Below are 21153 nucleotides of genomic sequence, written 5' to 3'. Positions count from 1 at the left end.
CTTCCAGTAGGAGTTTCTGTTTGTAGAAAAGCATGTAAGGCAGATGTGCCAAAGCCTGCTCAGAGGTTGGAGAATAGGCACGTTTGCCTTAAACACGAGATAAATAAGGGAGCAGCTCTGAAGTTACTGTTGGCAAGATCTGACTGGAGAACCCAGATGCCTTTTTACTTCATCAAGCAATGGGCAGATTTGCTTGGGGGAGTGATGTGGTTAGTGTTTTAGTGTTTAAGAAGCTCATGGTGGCATAGAGGGAAAACTCTAGAAAGGTCTGTTATCAGGATAGACGGGGTCAGTGGTTCTCAACTGTGGATGATTTTGCCCATCCCACGGAACATTTGTCAACCCTAGAGACATTTTTAGTTACCACCACTGGGGCAGGCCTACTGGCATCCGGTGGGTAGAGGTCAGGGATGCCACGGAACATCCAGTGAGGCACAGGACAGTCCCCACGGCAAGAATTACCTGGGCCAAAATGCCACTAGTGCCAAGGCTAAGAAACCCTGGCTAAGTTGTGCTGTGAGAACAAACAGTCACAGGTTCTTAGTAGTTTAAACCAGTAAAGATGTATTCATCGCTCCAACTAACTGTGCATAACTTCATGTCATCTGTATTCTGGAATCCAAGCTGACGGGATAGCCGCCATCTGAAATGTTACTCATACTTTACTGGCCAGAACTACTTACACAGTCCCTCCTAACCACAAAGAGGCCAGGAATTGCAATCCTACTATGTCCCAGAAAGAGAGTAAATTGCCATATTTGATTAACAGCATTAATTACTGCCATGGAAGGCTACCTTGGAGTAGAGGAGTAGTCAGTAAGAAAGAAGCTAGTTTCTTTATGTTGGCCTTCTTTTAGTTCATTCTTCACCCCTTCAGAAGGATAAAATCACAGTACAGTTGATCCTTGAACAACACGGGTTTGAACTGCACGGGTCCACTTATACAGAGATAATTTTCAGTAAATACATACTGCAGTACTATATGATCTTCAGTTGGTTGAATCTGTGAATGCAGAACCATGGATATGGAGGGCCGACTAAAGTTATAATGCAGATTTTTGACTGTGCAGGGGTCAGTGCCCCAAGCCCCCATGTTGTTCAAGAGTCAACTCTATATACAAAATGAGATTAGAAAGATGGAGTGTTGCCAGATTATGCAGTGACTGACTGTGCTGTTCGACTAAGATTCTAGACCTGAGCTTCCCAGTTGTTATTGGGAGCTTTACAGGCTGGATATTTATCTCCTTAGTTCTTCAGGTAGCTGGGTCGGGCCTGGGGCAGTCAGCTTGCAGTGCGAGCAACCTCGTCCTTTTATCTCCAGGTGCCTTACACGTATTATAATTATATATATGTGCTTTGATGTGAAAAAACTTGCGAAGCTCAGCATTAGTCAGTGGGCTGGATTTGTTTTTTTGTTGTTTTTTTAAAAAATGAATTTATTTATTTATTTATTTATTTTTGGCTGCATTGGGTCTTCATTGCTGTACACGGGCTTTCTTCAGTTACGTCGAACGGGGGCTACTCTTTGTTGTGGTGTGCGGGCTTCTCATTGCGGTTGCGGAGCACGGGCTCTAGGTGTGCAGCTTCAGTAGTTGTGGCTCGCGGGCTCTAGAGCGCAGGCTCAGTAGTTGTGGCACACTGGCTTAGTTGCTCCGCGGCATGTGGGATCTTCCCGGACCAGGGCTTAACCCCGTGTCCCCTGCATTGGCAGGCGGATTCTTAACCACTGCGCCACCAGGGGAGTCCCTGGATTTGTTTTAAAATTATAGTTTAGTGTGAAAAAGATTTATTTTAGAACAACTCTACTGGTAGTATAGGAGGGAGTGTTGTATTAGACCAGTTAGTAAGCTATCCTCAGATCTAGGTAAGAAAAGATAAAGATTTTTGAATGATGGCACTCTTGAAAAATAAATATGGCATTGTGGAGATACAGGAGGTTTATTAGAGATGTTAAAATTGGGTTTAGAACATGTCAAATAGAATTGGTTAATAGAGAATTGGGAAGTTTGAACTGGATGTGGAACTGGAGATGTGGAGGGCTAACTGTAAAGTGCTGTGCTGATTTTCGACTGTGCAGGTGTCAGCACCCCTGACCTCCATGTTGTTCAAGGGTCAGCTGTGTTAAACTGAGTTCAGCCATCAATTTTATTTTTTTAATCTGCTTCACGACATATAACAGCCTGAGAGCGCACTGTTTCATATATTTAGTAAAAGAGCAAAAAAGGCAAAAAACGGTCTTAACTTTCTGAAAGTTTAAATCTGAAATAGGTGGAGTTTATAAGTGACATATCATTCTAACTAGCACATAATTGGGGAAATGTTTTAAAATTTTAGATGAAGATCGACTTTCTAGAAGGAAAAGTATTGTGGACACCGTATCCATTCAGGTGGATATCTTACCCAACAGCATTCCTTCAGATGATGTGGTAAGTTGCTGAAAGTTTATGATGAAGTACTGTCTGAGATAGACATCAATTTAAAAGAACTTTTTGCCCCTCCACACTTCTAAACAGGATCAAATACAACTCTGATTTATCCCTAAATCAACAAAATTGTTAGTAGAAGTTAATTTGATTTAGCCTTGAACTTATTTATAATTTATTTTACTGAACTCATTTCATATACCTATAAAGATACATAAACTTAATATTGTGTGTTATGATATCACTAGATTTCACATTGTAGTAAAAGGAACCATAAGATAGAACTAAGTAAGTTTTTTTAATAAGTAAGAAATGCTACACAAGACCTGTTATTAAATAAGTAGGCCCTCTAATCCTATTTATTTTTAAAGATTTATGAAACATAAGTTGTGAAAATAAATGGAATTATACACTCTCATGTGAAGCCAAATGCTCACTACTTTTAGAAAGTTTCAGAATTTCACCTATGAGAGAAATTTTTTTATCTTTTTGGATAGTGAATATAATGAATTTAACGTAGGTTAAGCTGTATCAGTGACCTGTGTACTCTTTAAGGAGTTATTTGAAACATCATAGATTTAATGTTCTCCTCCTGTTTCAATAGAGCACAAGAGTGTACCCAGCTGAGTTATAGGAAGAAAAAGCAGCCAGTATTCTCTAGGATTTGTCCACACAAATCAGCAGAGAATTTTTTGATAGTCAAGTAAAAATGCCAATGTGCCAGCATGTCAAGTCAGCCTCCTCCTTGTGGTTTATCCATTGTTTGCCTTCCTAGGTATTTCATTATTTCTCATTGGTACAATGTAAATAGCTAAAAGAATATCCATGTAAGAAAAGAGGAAGGAAGTTGTCTGAATTCATGCTTTCTCAGCCTCCTTCCTCCCTCCTGCTTCCAATGCCTGCCAGTTAATTTGTCTTCAGGAATTAAAACTATTTGGTGGCCAGGGTACAGCCAATTAATTTATATCTTTCATGCTTTTAACTCCCTGTTATGTAAAATTAATCAGTTTTATCAAGGAATTATCTGCAGAGCATCAGAGTAGTTGGAATAGGCAGTTAGTGTTCATTTTGGAACTTGGGGTTTTAAGGTTGGTTTAGAGTTTCTTACCAGTTTAAGACTCAGGAAAAATCATCTTCCCTAAATTTCACCTCTTCAAAGCCATTTTAATTTTTACACTCCTTACTAGCAAGAAGGATATCTTGCTAGCGATATCTTTCGGTGATTATGAATTTGCTGCTATTACCTTTTGAGGGAAGAAATTCATCCAAAGCCTTAGTTTATACTTGTCAAGAGTGCAGTCTATTTTATTGACTGGTATTTTTCCATTTGCCTTTTGTTAACCATTTTTATTTCTTTTAAAAATACATATATAGCACTTTAAATGGTTGCAAAGAATCAGTCTATTTTGATAAAATGAACTGAAGAAACATTTGCATGAAGACAATATAGGAGGAACATTCTTGAGCATGAATTTTACATTAAAAGTTCATTCATACATTTGTTAACTTATTAAAGATCCTTTTGTTTTATCTTTGCTCTAACTATAAATCCTAAGTCAAATATGCCTCACCCTGAGTATTTGAAAAGTTAAGTACAGTTTAGTATATAAGATTTACTTGAGCACATTGGAGTTTCAAACTCATTTACCATTATGGTATCTGATTTTGTGTATTAGGAATGGTCGTTGAAACACCAGAAGACAGAATAACAGTACCTTCTAGGCTAAAACTAACTAATTTCATTGTGTGGACAGGAGAAAGTGTCATCAGTTAGGTATTCACCAGTTAATGGTGTAACAAAATATCAAACTAAGAATAAGTATATTTGCAAACAATGAATCAAATTTAAAAATTGCTCATTTGAAAAATTGCTCATTATTTCATCAAAATTACTTGAAATTGTATATACATAATCCCACTTAGTCCTCAGATATATTTGATACCTGCTTTTAGAGCTTGTAATGTTGTTTAGATGGAGATCATAGCAAAACTTTTGTTTTCCCTAGATATAACTCAGCTTATTACTATGGTCTATTAAAATACCTGGTTCATTTCTGAGGTATGTGAGTCCTGACATTTGCAATTCAAATTTTAGGGCCCACCATGAATCACTTAGTGAACTTCTCCTAAAAATTGCACTATATATGTATAAAGATACCTAATTAAATTAAGGTATTCAAGAAGATAAATGGCTAAAACATTTATTTATTTCAGTGGCGTCTCTGCCTCCTGAAATTAAATGATCAGCTTGACTAATAGAATAAAGCACCATAGGCATGATTCTTTGGTGCTGGGCGAATGCATCATCATTATCCAAATTAAGGAAAACAACAAACAGAGAAGAGTTATTAGATAAAGTACTCTAGCTTTTCACTTATCCAGGATTGAACAGGTAATAAGTAAAAATTCTACGTAATAAGAATTCTGGCCTTCTAGCTTCTCCTATGTTCTTTCTCCTATACTATAATTGATTCTCAAAAGTCTAAAGCTCTTAACCAGTTGTAAGAACAACTTTGAAGTACTGGATTGCTTCTAGGTACAAATAATTGACCAGCCAGAGCCTAATCTTATATATCTGCTCCAAAGATCTAGAACAAAGCAACTGAAGACTCCCAAGTTTAATCTGACTTCAACTAGAAATATGAGCCCTCAGTAGAAAAACTGAGGTAGTAGAACTCTTGCTGCTTGATTTCCAGCTAAATCCTTTGTACAGAGAGCTAAGGTGCAAAGCATGAAGTCTTTTGCTTTCACTAGTCTTGCTGCCTTAGACTTAGCAAAAAGAAGCTCATGAGCTAAAATTAGGGATGACCAGAGTCCAAGGCAAGTACTCATATATCATTTCTTAACTTTTATTCAGAGATACTATAGTAACTGGATATATTATTCCTTCTGAAAATGTGCTAGTGCCACAAAAAGTATTACTGACTTTTTATGTAAGTACTTGATTTCATACCTTTTACATGTCTCAAAGCAAGCGAGATTTGAAAACTTCAAGTTAAAGGGAGTTTCTGGAGAATAAGACTTGGTGGTTGACCTTAAAAGATCCAGAATATAATTATTTTTAAATGTTGGTTAACTGTACTCATTGAACACTTCCCAAAGTAGTGATTTTTTGCTTTAAAATTTTTGCATTTAAAGTTCTAGATTATTTCATTTTTGATTTTTAAACTGTATGTGGTACCAAAATTATAAAGAGTATAGAATACTTAGTTTTCATTTATTACATAGCTGAAGCTGCATTTATATATAATCTCTGCCTTGAATATTGGTTGGGTTGCCTTAAAGGTTGCTAATTCTGCCAGCCTAACATCAATCTGTAGGCTTCTTTGGGGAACCACTGTGGTAGACCATTGTTAAAACCAATGAAAACGTGGAAATTATTTGATACTGTTGAGTGTGATCACAAAGCAAGCCAACACAAAGAAGAAAAAATATTTGTCAAAGTTCTTAGATGACTTGTAACTAGGTGAAGGTATCATTTATATTGACCGTTCTTAACTCTTTATTTTACTTAAAATCACTTTTCTCTAGGTTAGTAACACTGAAGAAATCACCTTTGAGGCGTTAAAGAAAGCAATTGGTGAGATTTTGCTTGTTAACTCTCCTAGTATTTTCTAGCTTATCTATATCTTGGTACTTGTTTAAATGCCAGAATTAACAGAGGCAGCATGGCAAGTGTATATACTGTCGATTTCTATATAAATATATAATCAGTTTATTAGCTTATGTTCTTTAGACTTTTGTAATTGTCCTGTCTTGTCATAGATAATTATTTTCCTCTCTATAGAATGACTTTTCTAGAATTATGAAAGCATATCGCCATGTATTTGAATGCTGCCCTTACTTGGTGGCCAACATTGAGGCTGAGTGAATTTATGAGAAATAGTGAATGTATTTTCTTTTATAGGAGATGGGCAGGTGAATAATTCTGAGAGAATTACATAGAATGATTTTTAGTAGGCATATAGCAGTGTAATTAGAAGCGTGTTTCTAATGGGGTAAGAGAAAGGAGCTGGCCGAAATTGTCAGCAGGCACAATAGAGTCACATTAATCCTTGCTGTTTTATCAATGAGAACACTGAGGCAGAGAAATTAGCAACTCTCCTGAGATCACATAGCTAGTAAATACCGGAGACAAATTTCATACCCAGGTCTGACTGACTCTGTAATCTTTTCACTTATCTTTGCATAAAATAATACTCTGATTTTTTTTTTCTCCTGTAGCCTTTATGGAAATAAATTTTACCTTATATAATTTGCCTCTTTTAAAAATTTTTTAAATGATTCCTTCAATTAAGTATTAATATAAATTCCTGCTAGGCTCATGATGCCTTGATCTCAATTCATTTCTAATTGGTAAAGCAATAGAGGGTGGAAATTGACTTTCACGATAGAGAGTGGAAATTGGCTCTCAATTTTTAAGAAACATTAGAATAAGAAAATCATTAACAAGGGAAGTGAAGTGCTCTAGTACCCATCATACATGAAATAAAATCTGACCTTTTTCAGCTTAATCCATTAGAGGATTTTTTTTTTCTTATTGTAATATCAAATTTGCCAAAATAAAATTGAATTTAGTAAGCAATTTTTGAACACACATTATGTACAAGATACTGTGAGACATTTAAAAATTAATGACATGTTGAGGAACTTACAGTCTGGCAGTGGTTCTCAAAGTATGTCTTTGGACCCCTGGAGCTTTGGGGAAGACTCTTCCAAGGGGTCCTTCAAGTCAAAAAGTATATTCAGCACAATACTAAGACATTATTTGCCTTTTTACTGCATGGATTAACATGAATGAAGGCAGTGGCGTCAAACGGTACTAGTGGTCATTGAATTCTTCAGCACCACACATCCCCAGTTATTTTTAAAAGTCAAGATTTCTCTTAAGAATGCCTTTGAAGAATCAGTATAAATGATTAATTTTATTAATCTCATCCCATGAATACATGCCTTTGGGAAGCACATATAAAGCACTTCTTTGATTGCTTTTATTCGCAAGCACAACTAGTTGGTTTTTTTAAGGAACATCACTTTTACTTAAAAAAAAAAGGAAAGACAGAAAACCTGTGGTATTTGAAGGGAAGCTGTCACTTCAAGAGAAAAAAACCACCCTGATGGTATTTGCTCCCAGTGATAAAATTAGCACTTTTTAACAAAATTAGAATTTTGAAGCTTATGTCTGCCACTGCAAGTTTGACAGTTCCCCAATATTTATTTAAAGACTTTTCTAATGAGATCAGTGATAATAACTAACAAATGTGATTTTAAAGAATATTTTACAGTGAGATATGTCTACATTTAGAGGGTCTGCATAAATCAGTGGACCAATATTCCAAATGACCTTGCATGATGTTACAAAACCATACATGAGTAAAGCTCTATTCAAACTGTAGAACAGACCAATAGATGTTAATATAACCAATTACAAAAAGTTCATTAATAAGGTTTCAAATTCCATATTGCAACTAACTTTTAAGAAACTACCGTTTGTCATGCTTTGTTGTAGTGTCCAAGAAGAAATAGCTACAATTCTGTGAAAAGGCTACTTATTGAATTACTCTTTCCCAGTCCATACCTGTGTGAGTTTAGTTTTTCTTTATATACTTCAACCAAAATAACATATTGCAGTGGATTGAATGCATTTGCAGGTAGAATCCAACTGCTTCTATTAAGTCAGACATTAAAGAGATTTGCAAAAATAGAAAACAATGCCATTCTCTTCACTAAATCTTTTCATTTTAGAAAATATCGTTATTTTTTCATGAAACAAATGTTATTTATGTTAACATATAGTGGTTTCATTTCTTTAATGCATTTAATGAATATTTTTAAAGTCTCTCATTTTTATATTGTAATATGGAAAATATCAAATGATGTCATACATAAAGAAAGCAATTTGGCTTTCTTAATAATTTTTCAGAGTAGAAAGGAGTCTTGAAACAAAAAGTTTGAGAACTGCTGGACTAATGCATGGAAAAGAAACTTGCTGCCTGCAGGCCAAATTTAGGTGGAAGTATTATTTTCAGAAACTGGATTTGAATAAAGACCAGGGATGTATGCTCAGCTTGCCCAAGTCCTGTTTTTCTTACTGCTTTTAAAACATTTATGTTTCCTGCCTAGCCTCTGGCACATTTGAGCTTGTGCCCCTGATCTAGTGAACACGAGAGATGTGATCATAATTCTGTATTATAGTCATTCAGAAAAAGTACATAAATTCGACAACTTTGTTAACCTGCCACAATTTCAGAGGGGGGAAAAAGAAACCTATTTCGTTTGTACCTGCTACATCCATTTTTTAAAACTAGCTAATTGTTACAGTTTGTCTACCTGAAGAGAAGCTTTGTTTTTGAAGAACCTTGAACAGATTGTGTTTCATCTTATGAAATTCTTGACCAGGAGAAAAAAAAAGCTGAAGAGTTACTGAGTTGTTACTGTAGACCATCAATAAATAAGCCATTAATTAGCCTTCTTTTCAGATTCTTAAGCAAATAGACATAGTTATTATATGTATCAAAATGACAGACACTTATTATTTTATTATCTCACAAACTTTGGCCAGACCACACGTCATCTTAAGATTTAAAAAAATCCCTTTTCAAATTGTGGAAGATAAATGGAAAAGGCTAAAACAATATGGTTCCTCATGACCCTATCTATATTTCAATCACGCCATTCACTATCAAGTTTAGCAAACTTTTAATTTAGTACCTCATATGTGCAAGGGCATGATTATTAATAAAAGAATCATCCTTCAGGAAGGGCCTTGAAGTTGCTTGACTTGTAGGAAGTTGTCATGCTTCTGCTTTTATTTGGTAAGAGAGACAAAGGTAGTCTTATGAAAAAGGGTTTTGTGCTGTGTAGTTTTTTAATTTTTTTATATGTGGGCTTTCTAGCCTTAACTAAGACACTTCAGGGATGTCACACCGTTTGCTTTTTTCCCTATACAAGTAGTCCTATAAATTACCCTTATTTTTTATTTATAGATCATTTGCTCTTAGGGTCATTGGCAAGGTTCTATGAAATTTTGTGTTCCTTTTAATGGGTCTTTGTAAACATTTATATAGATACCAGTGGAATGGAAGAACAGGAAAAGGAAAAGAGGCGTCTAGTAATAGAGAAATTCCAGAAAGCACCTTTTGAGGAAATAGCAGCACAGTGTGAATCCAAAGTAAGTGAACACATGGTGAAGAGGGTGGGGGGTGGAGTTTGACTTCGTGGAAGCTGTCCTGGTAATTGGTAGGTAGATTCCAAGCTTCAGGCAGATCAACAGAATCCACAAGGTAGTGGATTTGATAGGGACTGAAAACTGAAGACATAGCTATGAAGCCTAAATAATTTTTTTGTGTAATGTCAGCTGATGGGAATGGCAGACCCCAAATTAAATGTTAACGATTGTTATTGCTTTGAAACTGTTTTTGCAGTGGTTTTCAATGATTTTGCTGTAGGTATTTTGTGTGTCTATCGATTTTGTTTTTACCAGTGAGACTAGGAAAGGAATAAAAGAGAAACTTTACATTAAATTCCAGTGTATGAGACAGATAAAACCAAAACATTAAAGCATTCTGTACCATCAGTTTAATAGTTAGAGTTATGCTTTGTCCTTTAAATCACACTTGTGTTATTACATATGGGTGTTTGGAAAATAATAGATCCATTCTTAACATTTTTTTTCTCCTTTGTAGGCAAATTTGCTTCATGATAGACTTGCTCAAATATTGGAACTCACCATACGGTAAGAGTTTTGGTACTACAAGAGCAATAAAGCAACAAAATAGAAACTATTAGATCCCTATAAACTTGTGGCTTTTTAGGTAATTGTGCTTTTCATTTAGGGTAAACACAAGATCATACAGGTCTCTGTCTCAGTGGTTAGTCTGTTTACTGGATTGTCTGATACCATTTCTTGTCCAGGGGGCTTCTAGCTTTTCTAGCTTTCCTTTTTAGATCACTTATTCCTTTAAAATGGTCCTATAAGGACATTGGAGTAATTGGAAGACTCTTATTCTAATGATATGTTTAAAAAGGTAATTCCTCAGATTTAACCATTGTGACCTATAAAAACTACAGTTTTATATGGTTCAACCTCATAGTTCTTTCCAGGGCAATCATGATTCTACGTATGCAGATGGCTCGCTTGAATTATTAAACTTCACTTGAGTTTTCCTAAGTCGTGTCTGTTTGTGTCCTGTTATTAGTTATTATAGTCGGCCCTCCATATCCGCAGGCTCTGCATTCGCAAATTCAACCAACTGTGGATCAGAAATATTTGGGGGAAAAAAAATTCCCAGAAAGTTCCAGAAAGTAAAACTTGAACTTGCTGCATGCTGGCAACTATTCACATAGCATTTACATTGTATTAGGTATTATAAATAATCCAGATACGATGTAAAGTACAAGGGAGGATGTGTGTAGGTCATATGCCAGTAGCGCTCCATTTTATATAAGGGACTTGAGCATCCAAGGATTTTGGTCTGTGTGGAGGGTCCAGGAACCAATCCCCTGTGGATACCATTGAACGATTGTATCTTATGCTCCAAAAACATAAGGTATCTAATATCGGTTTTTCTGTGTCTATTGGTTATTAAGTAATGAAGCACATGACAGAGGGAGAGAAAAACTCCAGGTTCCACCTAAGGAAAGAACCTCTGCTTATTCTTTTTTTTTTTTTTTTAATTAATTAATTAATTATTATTTTTTTTTTTTATCTTTGGCTGTGTTGGGTCTTCATTTCTGTGCGAGGGCTTTCTCTAGTTGTGGCAAGCGGGGGCCACTCTTCCTCTTCATCACGGTGCACGGGCCTCTCACTATCGTGGCCTCTGTTGTTGCGGAGCACAGGCTCCAGACACGCAGGCTCAGTAGTTGTGGCGCACGGGCCTAGTTGCTCCGCGGCATGTGGGATCTTCCCAGACCAGGGCTCGAACCCGTGTCCCCTGCATTGGCAGGCAGATTCTCAGCCACTGCGCCACCAGGGAAGCCCTCTGCATATTCTTATATTGACTTCAGTGTGGAGACTGGTCTGTGTATAATGTGGCACAGTAAAGGAGCCATAGATAGAAATTGTGCTTCTGAAATTTTTTTTTACATTGCCGTATCTTTTATATTTTCAACTTGATTAACTAAATCTGTTTTGCTTCACACCCTGTATGTATCCTTATAAACAGAATAAACAGGTAGATGCTCGAGTTCACTTGCTTTTTTTTCCCCAGCCTTTTTTCTGCCTTCATACGCAAAGCATGTTTTCATCACTTTAACATCTTATTCTAGGCATTTACCACCAATACTGCCCCCCCAAATAAGTTGAGAATCACTCATTTATAAAAGTTCAGAACAGAGAATCAGACTAAAATACGCAATATACTATATACCTTAGATTCAAAGAAAATTGCTGGGTGTGGGCATTTACGCACAACCTAAAAGTTGAGAGTTAAGTTTTATTTGGGGACCTTGCTGAGGACTATAGCCCGGGAGACAGCCTCTCAGATAGCTCTGAGGAACTGCTCCGAAGAGGTAAGGGAGGAGCCAAGATATATAGGAGTTTTTGGCTGGAAAAAAGCATGTAGTCAAACATCAAAAGATCACTGCCAATCACAAAGACCAGACATCTCAGGTTGATGATTTTAGTGCTTTTCTATGCATGGGAAGGTGCAAGGATCTGGGTGCATTGAAATTATTCCTTAGATATGCATCTTAACTGTCTAGGGCCAGTATCCAAAGAACAGAATGCTCCCTGTTTTCCTCCATCCTGAGTTCCCCTCAGGGCGCACCACTGTGGGCGACTGCAGTGGCTGATGGCTTGATCTTGCAGAACTGGAATGGCAGGCAGCACTCCCTGTCCACAGCTTCTTTGGTGCCTGTTCATTGTAACAGTAAATATCTGCCGCTTTGTATCTGTTGTTTTTACTAATCCTCCCCACAGTCCTGAAAAGTTAGGTAGATCCTTTCCTCCCACCAACCAGGTAAAGACACTGAGGCTTAGAGAAGTAAAGTAACTTGCTGAAGTTTATCCAGTTAGTGAGTGGAAATAATCAAAATTCAAATCCATAACTCATGTTCTTAAAAGAAATGTTGCTAGAGACCACCATGTTACATTTAATCACACTATCATAACTATGTGGGTTTAATATTTTAGAATAAGTATTATGACTAATTCGGTTTCATTGGTACTGCAACTACTACTAATAATGTGTATTTATTAAGCCTTACTGCTAATAGTTATTTACTGAACACTTACGGTGTTCTAGGCACTGTGCTAAAGTGCATTCTTTCATTTAGTGTTTACAACAGATTTTTAAAATACGTAGTGATTATTTTTACTTTACAAATGTAGAAACAGATGCACGTAGAAGTTTGGTAATTTATCCAAGGTCACCTAGTTAGGAAGTAGTAGTTTTGGGTACCTTACATGATACAGAGAAATGAAATAGACTTCTTAGTGTACCTTCAGGGTTTTCAGTTTCTATTTGATATATTTCCTCTTGTTAATTTGCCTCATTCTAACTAGGAGATAGAGAAAAGAGTTTGTATTCTTGAGAAAAGAAACAAAATAAGCAATATTATATCTCAGTTTCCATTGTTCCTTCACTTTGACCTTAGTACAATAAGAAAAAGTTACAAGAAATGCAAAGGAGCAGGAAAATACAGAAAAAGAATAAGCAGCCCCACAGATGATTGATCCAATTATTGGAATTAGTAGACAATGACCTTAAAAGAACACACACACATATCAAAGAATTTAAAGGAAAAAATATGTATATTTTAGGAGAGAAATGGAAAGTCTAAAAAAGAACCAAATTGTAGTTCAAGAACTGAATGTTATAATATCTGAAAGAAAAAAAATGTCATTGGATGGGCTTAATAGTATATTGGACGTTATAGAAGAATTCGCATATATTGCTCATAGGAGTATAAGTTGGTACACTTTGCAAAACTTCGGCAGTGTCTTATAAAGTTAAACATATACCTGCTCTTGATCCTGTAATCCCATATCTCAGTATTTGCCCAGAGAAATGAAAACTTAGATTCACAAAAAGACATGTACATGAATGTTTAGCAACTTTTTTCATAATTACCAGATGTCCATCAACAGGAGAATGGAGAGAGAGTAGACAAATGGTGGTACTCTTAATATAGTGAAATACTATTCAGCAGTAAAAAGGAACACATTTTGGGGGTAAATTTTAAAAAATGCATTGAGCAAAAGAAGTCAAACATAAACGAGTATATCTTGTATAGACCATTCCTATAGGCTGTATAGACCATGTGAAATTCAAGAACAAGTGACACTAACCTTCAGTGACAGCTATCAGAACATAGTTACTGTTGGATGTGGGTGTATGTGTATGGGTATGTGGGATTAGGGAGAAATTGGTTGAGGACACAAAAGACCTTTTTTGAATGATGAAAGTGTCAGTATCTTTATCTATGGTAGAGATAAGAATGAACTAATGAATTGAGAGAAAAACATTGGTATCATATGACGAAAGATCAGTTTCCGAAACTGATAAAAGAAAAATATCTGAGTAGAAATACAGGCAGTAGACTCAAATAGACTATTCACTTTAAAAGAAACACAGAATGGATACTAAATCTACAAAGGTATGTGGCATTAGTAGTAACCCAAAATGTGAAAATAAAAGAAAGAATGAATTCCCTTTTGCCTGCCAGAGTGCCAGAGATTAAAATAACAAGAAAGAATGATTATACCCAATATTTATAATGGTGTAAGAGGATGGGTACACTCAGATGTTGAAAGTATGAATTGCCAGTATTATGGCAATGTGTACCAGTCTCAAAAATGTAAATACACTTTGATGCAGAAATTCTGTGTGGAAGGCTATAAACCAAGGAGACAGGATAAAATTATGTATAAGAATAGACCTGTCAGCATTATTTATGATAATGAAAAATGAAAATGAACCTACATCTGTCCATTGAAGTAAATCAATTATAATATATCTATATATTGAAGTACCATGCGGTGGTCATCAAAAGAAGTTAATATATGTATATATAAGATTTTTTACTAGTGAAACAAAGCAAGCTTACATGAGTGGGTATAGCATAATCCCACTGTAAAAATTATGTATACATATATTCAGAGGAGAATGTCTAGTGTAGGCTTAAAGACAGCTTGGTACCACTGTGATCTATGTGCCACACCAGCTTGTAGCTGGCCCGCAGTTCCGTCACACTGATCCCTGCGGTGAAGGAGACTCTCTGCTGCTGGCAGGTAGTAACGGGAGTGCTCTGTGACGTGAACAGCTTTGCAATTCACCTGTTGACAATGCCTCGCTCTTTTACAGCCCTCCTCCCAGTCCATCAGGAACACTGACCATTACTTCTGGGCACGCCCAATACCAGTCTGTCCCGGTCTACGAGATGAAGTTTCCAGATCTGTGTGTGTACTGAGTGGCTCGCGAAGACCTCAGCATAAAGCCTAAAACTTAGGGCCAAGCTGAGTTTTCAGGGTTTACTTAATGTGTGGTAACATACTTCTTGAAAATTATGATGGAATTTATCTTTAACCGAATGCTTGGCATATCAGATTAGATATCTTGCAGCTATATTATATGATTTAGAGTACTTTTGAAGATAGGTTTATGCCATGTTCATTTTTTTTTTTGAGGTTCCTGATGGCTTTTAAAATTGAACGTATATTGGTCTCACATTAATTGTTAAATAGTATATTTAAAAATTTTCACAAACATGTAATTTTAAAAAAAATTAAGCCTTCAGAGGGTTGAAGATGTATGAAGTGTCTACTGTATTTCTTAGACATCTACGCAACTGCTTAAAATAGAATTGCTGTTGTTTTTCTTTATCTGCAAAAGCAAAAACATACAAATATATTCCTAATCCTGGAGCTGCAAAACTGTTCTGTGGCTCTTTGTCCCCATGTTTTAGATGTCGTGGTGGGCATCCCTCTGTTCGTTCGCTGTAACAATATGTGACAGTCATTCCTCAACTTGTTTGTGGAAATGACATTTACTGAGTAATATTCCTAGAATATGACCCTAAAATCTCCGACTTTAAAGTGTCTAGTTCTTGTAATACTGTGTTTTCTGCCAAAAGTTTGACCGTTCTACTTGAGAGTCTTAGAGCTTGCTCTTGGAGTACTGAACTGTGCAATATTTTTTACATCATTCGATGTATTAGTTTACAGACTATGCTTTGAAATTATAGTAGTATTTTGCTGTGGCTCCATTAATTAAATGAGCTATATATTTAGTATAGGAAAAAAAGACACTTAAAACAGCTACTAGTTCACCTGTGAAGAGTGTGTACGTTTTGATTTCTGTTGAGAGCATATTAATTTACATTTTAATATTGTGCGGTTTTTAAATCCTCATAGTCAAAAAATGCCCCAAATGGACTTTCAGTTTGTAAGATTTGAACTGCAACTTGTATGCATCTCTGTTTAGGATTTGTGATATTACATTTGAAAAGAGTGCCTATGGGTTTAGCAATCAAGTGTGCTACAGATCGTCAATTTAAGCTTGTGTTGATTTAAGCTACCAAGATTACATGTGCTGACAGACTTAAATTCTTAAAATTGTGTACATTTTAGTGAATTCCATCACATGGCAAAAATGAACAATTTTCTTTGCAACTCATAAAATTCTTTTAGGACATTTTTATAAAATAATCTGTTTATAATTCTACTACCTTTTCAGATTTGATTCCCTTTTACATAAAACAATATACATATCAAAAATTGTAACCCAAAAAACAATTGCATTATTAGCTTTAGATTTTGTTTGAAAAACTGCAGTGAAGAAAGGCATGTTATTACTTGGTGTTTACAATTATTTGGGCACCTTTAGTAGAAACAAAAAAGTGAGGAAGTAATAATAGAACAAGCATACTCAAAATTTTTTTGAATATTTAAACCAAAGTACAGCATCTTGAAACATCTTGCAGAAGATCCTAGTCTTTTTAAACCTATTAAATGATACTCAAGCATCCTGGGTGGTTTACTCACTGTAGATAAACAAGGCATTGTTTTCCAAGTGATAGTGCAGTCACCACCTGGGGGGTTAAATGGCCCCATTGCAGCTGTCACTGTAACTTTACCTCTTGACCAGGTAAAATGTTTCACCATTTAATAGGCCAAGTTTTATGTTTTTTTAATTTCCCTTTTTTTCTTCTGTATTTCTAAAGAAAGATTGTGTAAAAATCTAAGCAGGGGGACATGCAAAAACAATCATCATCCACTTGGATGTCATTTTATAGATTAACACTGTGTGCTTTTGTATGAAAAAATATATATAATTTAATAGTATAAGAAAAGAAGATATATATTCATTTGCACTCATGCAAAACAAACTTTGCTCTACAAAATTTCATGTTTCTCTGTGATTTAAAAATGCATGTATAGCATGTAAAGGAAAACCATTTCAGTTAATGTTTATCACACCTCTCTTTTGGTCTGTTTTGTAAACTGTAGATTTGGGTTTTGTGGGATTTTTTTCCTGTAGTAGTTGTTTTTAAATCACAGTAGACTTCTGTATATCCTAGATTACTGAACTGGTCTTGTTAACAACGATTCCCAAGAAATGAGGGGTCTTTTCTTAGGCTTTCTGTCCCTTCCAGGAGATTGCAGGAGATCCTGCATGTCATAGGTGTGCCTACTATATCACAGCCAGTTTGGATACTGACAGTTTAGGATGTGTTGAAATTCACTGTATTGCTATATTTTTGTAGATATTTAAAACTCTTAATAAAAACTGTTAATCATTCTCTTTTTGCTGTATACTGTTGCTTATATCATTCATTTTTTTCCTTGACATTGAATAGTTAACATTGAAATGTTCCTCCTATACTTGTGTTGTCTTTGCTTATACAGTCATTGGAGTTAACCTAAACACACACACACTTCCTTAATACTTCTGAACTCATTAACTTTTAGAATCATAATACTGTACTTAACCAGCAGTTAACTTCCCCTTCCTCACAATATCTCTTTTCTTCCTTTCTGAAAATGGTACTAATTTGTTTTATTCATACCAATATATGTACTAAATGTAATGAACTGAGTTTTTTGAAATGTAACAATTCACTGTGCAATTCATATGTAAGCAATAAAACAAAATCAAATTACTTCTGTATAAGTACATTTTTGTAATAGCCATTGCATTTATTAAATTAAACGTATTCACCATTTTGCTTTAGTTAAAAATGAAGAACTTCAGTGAAAATCAAGCTGCCAAATGGATTCATCCTCACATACGTTGGAAGAATCAGAACCATAACTGCAGTTGTGGTAAGATACAGCTAAGATTAAGCTCTTAGTGTGTGCTTGCAAAAGCACGGTTTCCACCTCTGCATCAGTCTTACTGTTTGTATTTTCAACCCTACCCCTTTGCTGTATAAGTTACATGAAGCCTCTCTCTAAAAAAATAGCTCCTCTGTAGTACCCTCTGCCACCTGGTCTGCTTTCCTACTGCTGGCAGGAAAGCCCACCATAGCCAGATGGGCTTCAGGGACTTCCTTTAGGAGTTTAGCAAAGCAATGAGGAGCATGGGCTCTGGCTTCAAATCCCACCCTGCCACTTCCTGGCCGAGTAGCCTTAGGCAAGTGACTGAACTCTGAGCTTTGAAGTCTGTAAAATGAGGATAGTATGTTCTGCCCTCAGAGGTCATCTGTTGAGGGGTAAATGAGTCACCCCTCATGAGAAGAGGTTCCTCGTGTCATGCCTACATGGCACAGACTAGACACTGAGTCAGTGTTTGTCATTAATAATCCTTGAGTTCACTATGCATAGCGTCTTAAGCAACCTGGGCAGCTGTCTCAGTTCTGCAGTCTTAGGCCAGTCACTCCAGTTTTCTGAACCTGTTTTCTTTAGGTGTAAAATGAGTAGCCTGTGTGATACACTATCTCGTGTGTTTTCTTTTCAGCTGTAATTTGTTGCGTCCTGTTCTCCCATCTGATACATAAGTTCACATGAATGAAAAAGCAGAGCCGGTGTGTAGCATCAAGCTCTGCCTCTTAGTTTTGCTATATTACATTCACCTTGTACTTACACTTTGAGTCACAGGCAGACTTAGGGAGCCAGTAACTTAGCCTAGGTTCTCCCAAAGCAGAGCCTCAGACAAAGGCTTACATGTAGGAATTGCTCTGGGAAGTGATTCCAAGGAACCCCAGCAAGGGACTGGACCCGTGAAGTGGAATGAGAAAAAGCTCATTAAGAGGGTTTATTTATGAATTGCCAGCACCATAGGTGACTGGAGATCCACCCTACTGGACAGTCTAAGGAGTCTCATGAAATAATCTGAGAACTGTCCACCCAGGTGGTGAAAGCTGGGGAAGCATGTATCCTCGGCTTCTGTTCTTCATGGTCAAGGGTGGCCCTGTTGACATTAACTCCCCCGCGTTTTTGGATTGTGTGTGCTTGCGTGCTGGGCAGTTTCCCAAGGTGCGCCATGCCTTTTTCTCAGAGAAGTCCTGCGTCCCATGCACGAAGTGTAGAAGTGCAGAAGGCAGGCATTGTCAGATTCCACCCCCACGCATGAGGCGGGTTGAAGCCTGTGTGCAACTGGTTGTCACGGCAGGATCTGGAGTGAGGTAGGGCTGGATGATGTGAAGTCAGGCAGAAGATATCCAATATAGCACCACCTAGTGTGGTATTTAAGGACAAGACTAAATCTAGGAGCATCAGATTTATAATTTCATGTTTCCACCATCTTAGTTTAATGAGTCAAGGGAGAGATTTTTTAAAGATGGGAGACTTTAGGGCATGTTTGCATACTGATTAGAATGATACAGAAGAAGAGAGGGATGAATTGATATAGAATAAAAAGGAAATATTTGCAGGATTCAAGCCCTGGAAAAGGCAATAGTGGGGTACTGTACCCAGAGCATAGGTGGAGGGATTGACCTTTGATACGGATAAGGAACACTTTTTTCATTGAAACAAGAAGGAAGACAAAGACCGCCGGTAATCTTGTAGCTTTGGTGGCTAGAAGATCAGGACATTCCCACTGGAAAACTTCAATTTTCTCAGTGGAGTATTAGGTGAGGTCATTGTTGCTATGTGCCTTGCATTTCTGCATGTCTTGTGAACAGAGACACTATCTTTATTCTGGATTATCTTTTTTTAAGGATATAGTACATCCTACAGACTTGGAACACAGAGATGGCATCTCCCTTCGGAGCCCAGGACAGACATGCTTCTTGTCCTGTATAATACAGATGATCTGTTTTCTGGGGTAAAAGGCAGGCTTGTGGCCAATTATAAATATTTTAGGTTCCCTATGTAATGAAACCCACCCTGTGTGTAGGTGTTACCTGACCCTCTTTGCATTGGCCCAGGGCTTGAGGAACCAGCATAAATACTCATACTCAGGCTACTGCCATTACTGTAAGTAATAAAGTCCTTTGTCTCTGACCCAAGCATCTCGTATCTTCTGCCAGCATCCATGAAATGCAGACCAACTAGTTAAGTTACAAATAAGGTAAAATCTCAGGCCCTTCCTCTCTGGACAATTCTCAGCTGAGAGCAAGGGGAGGTGTGGAAGGTTTGAGGAGAGGAGGAAAGGGACCAAACAATTGTCTTGGAGAGCAGAAAACTCAGCTTACTAAGAAAAGGTTGAGCGTCCATTTGAGGTTTTTGTGGTCATGAGCTTCAAGTGAAGTGGGTCAGCTCAGTTGCTTTTGTCCTTGCGCAGCAACATTCAGCTGCCTCAGGTGAAGGTGCAGAGAAGGCAGGCGGTCACCATACCTGTGGGCGGCCCAGCACGGTGCCGGCCATGGGAAGCGGACACTTAGCACACACCTGCTGGGTTGAAGGAAGGGAGTGCCATCGGTGGCACGCCTCGCCTTGACCGCTGTAGTGCCCGCGGGCTGATTGCCGGCCACTCCCACCTGCATTTCTTTGCCTAAAGGCTTCCTCAGCCGCCAGAGCCTCCGGCCCCCAGGTGCAGCAGGCAGGAGACATCGCCCTCCACGGGAGTAGAGACTGATCTGATAGAAGGTGATCTGTCTCCTCTCCCGGGGGGGTGTGTGTGTGTGTGTGCTGTGCGTATTCTACTTCCAGTGGCAACTGCCTTGATAACGCAGCTTTCACTGGCTACCGTTCCTCTGCCGTCTTATCTCTTTGCTCTCCCCTCAGCATTTCCTGCACTTTCCAGATAAACCACTTGCTCTCAAGTCCTTGTCTAAGGGTCCGCTTCTGGGAGGACCCAAATTTAAGCTGTTACTTAAAAGGTCACATTATTCAAAAGATTCCAATGTGAGGGACTTCTCTGGCGGTCCAGTGGTTAAGACTCCACGCTTCCACTGCAGGGGGCAAGGGTTAGATCCCTGGTTGGGAAACTAAGATCCCACGTGCCACGCAAGAAAAAAAAGATTCCAATGTGTTGGATTCATCAAAAGGTGCTCATCAGGTGATTTCGCTGGAAGGTAGGGAAGGGTATCAGCTGCTGGCTTGGCACCACGACCTTTTGATTTCTTAAGGTTTTCAATTCTTTAACGTCAGGATAGTTCCGCACCATGAGAAGGTCACGAACACGCACTCTTCAGAGGCTCTGCTTTCCCGCCTGTCTGAGGAGCAGGCAGGGACCCTGTATCGTCTCACTGCAGGACACGTGATTTATGGGAATAGAGAACCAAGGATGTGATGTGAACTATAGTTCGTGTCCTTATCAAATATTGCAGGGGATTCCGGAGGCACATTGCCTTTTTGCCTGATGCACGGTAAAATCTCAATAACTATCAGATGGGTGGGTGA

At 37.5% G+C, this 21153-nt stretch overlaps 1 protein-coding gene across 5 annotated transcripts in view; it reads left to right on the top strand.

Moving 5' to 3' along the window:
• The window catches only part of EFR3A (EFR3 homolog A), an 89131-nt gene extending 71964 nt beyond the window's left edge, over positions 1–17167 (top strand). For all 5 annotated transcript variants that reach the window (XM_059901636.1, XM_059901639.1, XM_059901634.1 and 2 more), the window contains 5 exons: positions 2335–2426; positions 5955–6003; positions 9491–9594; positions 10109–10158; positions 14729–17167. In XM_059901636.1, the coding sequence (XP_059757619.1) occupies positions 2335–2426; positions 5955–6003; positions 9491–9594; positions 10109–10158; positions 14729–14834 (401 nt within the window). In that variant the 3' untranslated portion in view covers positions 14835–17167. The remainder of the gene's footprint in view (positions 1–2334; positions 2427–5954; positions 6004–9490; positions 9595–10108; positions 10159–14728) is intronic.
• The last annotated feature ends 3986 nt before the right edge of the window (positions 17168–21153 follow it).

Source organism: Balaenoptera ricei, chromosome 17, assembly GCF_028023285.1.
Source record: "Balaenoptera ricei isolate mBalRic1 chromosome 17, mBalRic1.hap2, whole genome shotgun sequence".
Classification (NCBI taxonomy): Eukaryota; Metazoa; Chordata; class Mammalia; order Artiodactyla; family Balaenopteridae; genus Balaenoptera; species Balaenoptera ricei.
The sequence above is the reverse complement of the archived record's forward strand: the minus strand, read 5'-3'. Positions and strand labels throughout refer to the sequence as shown.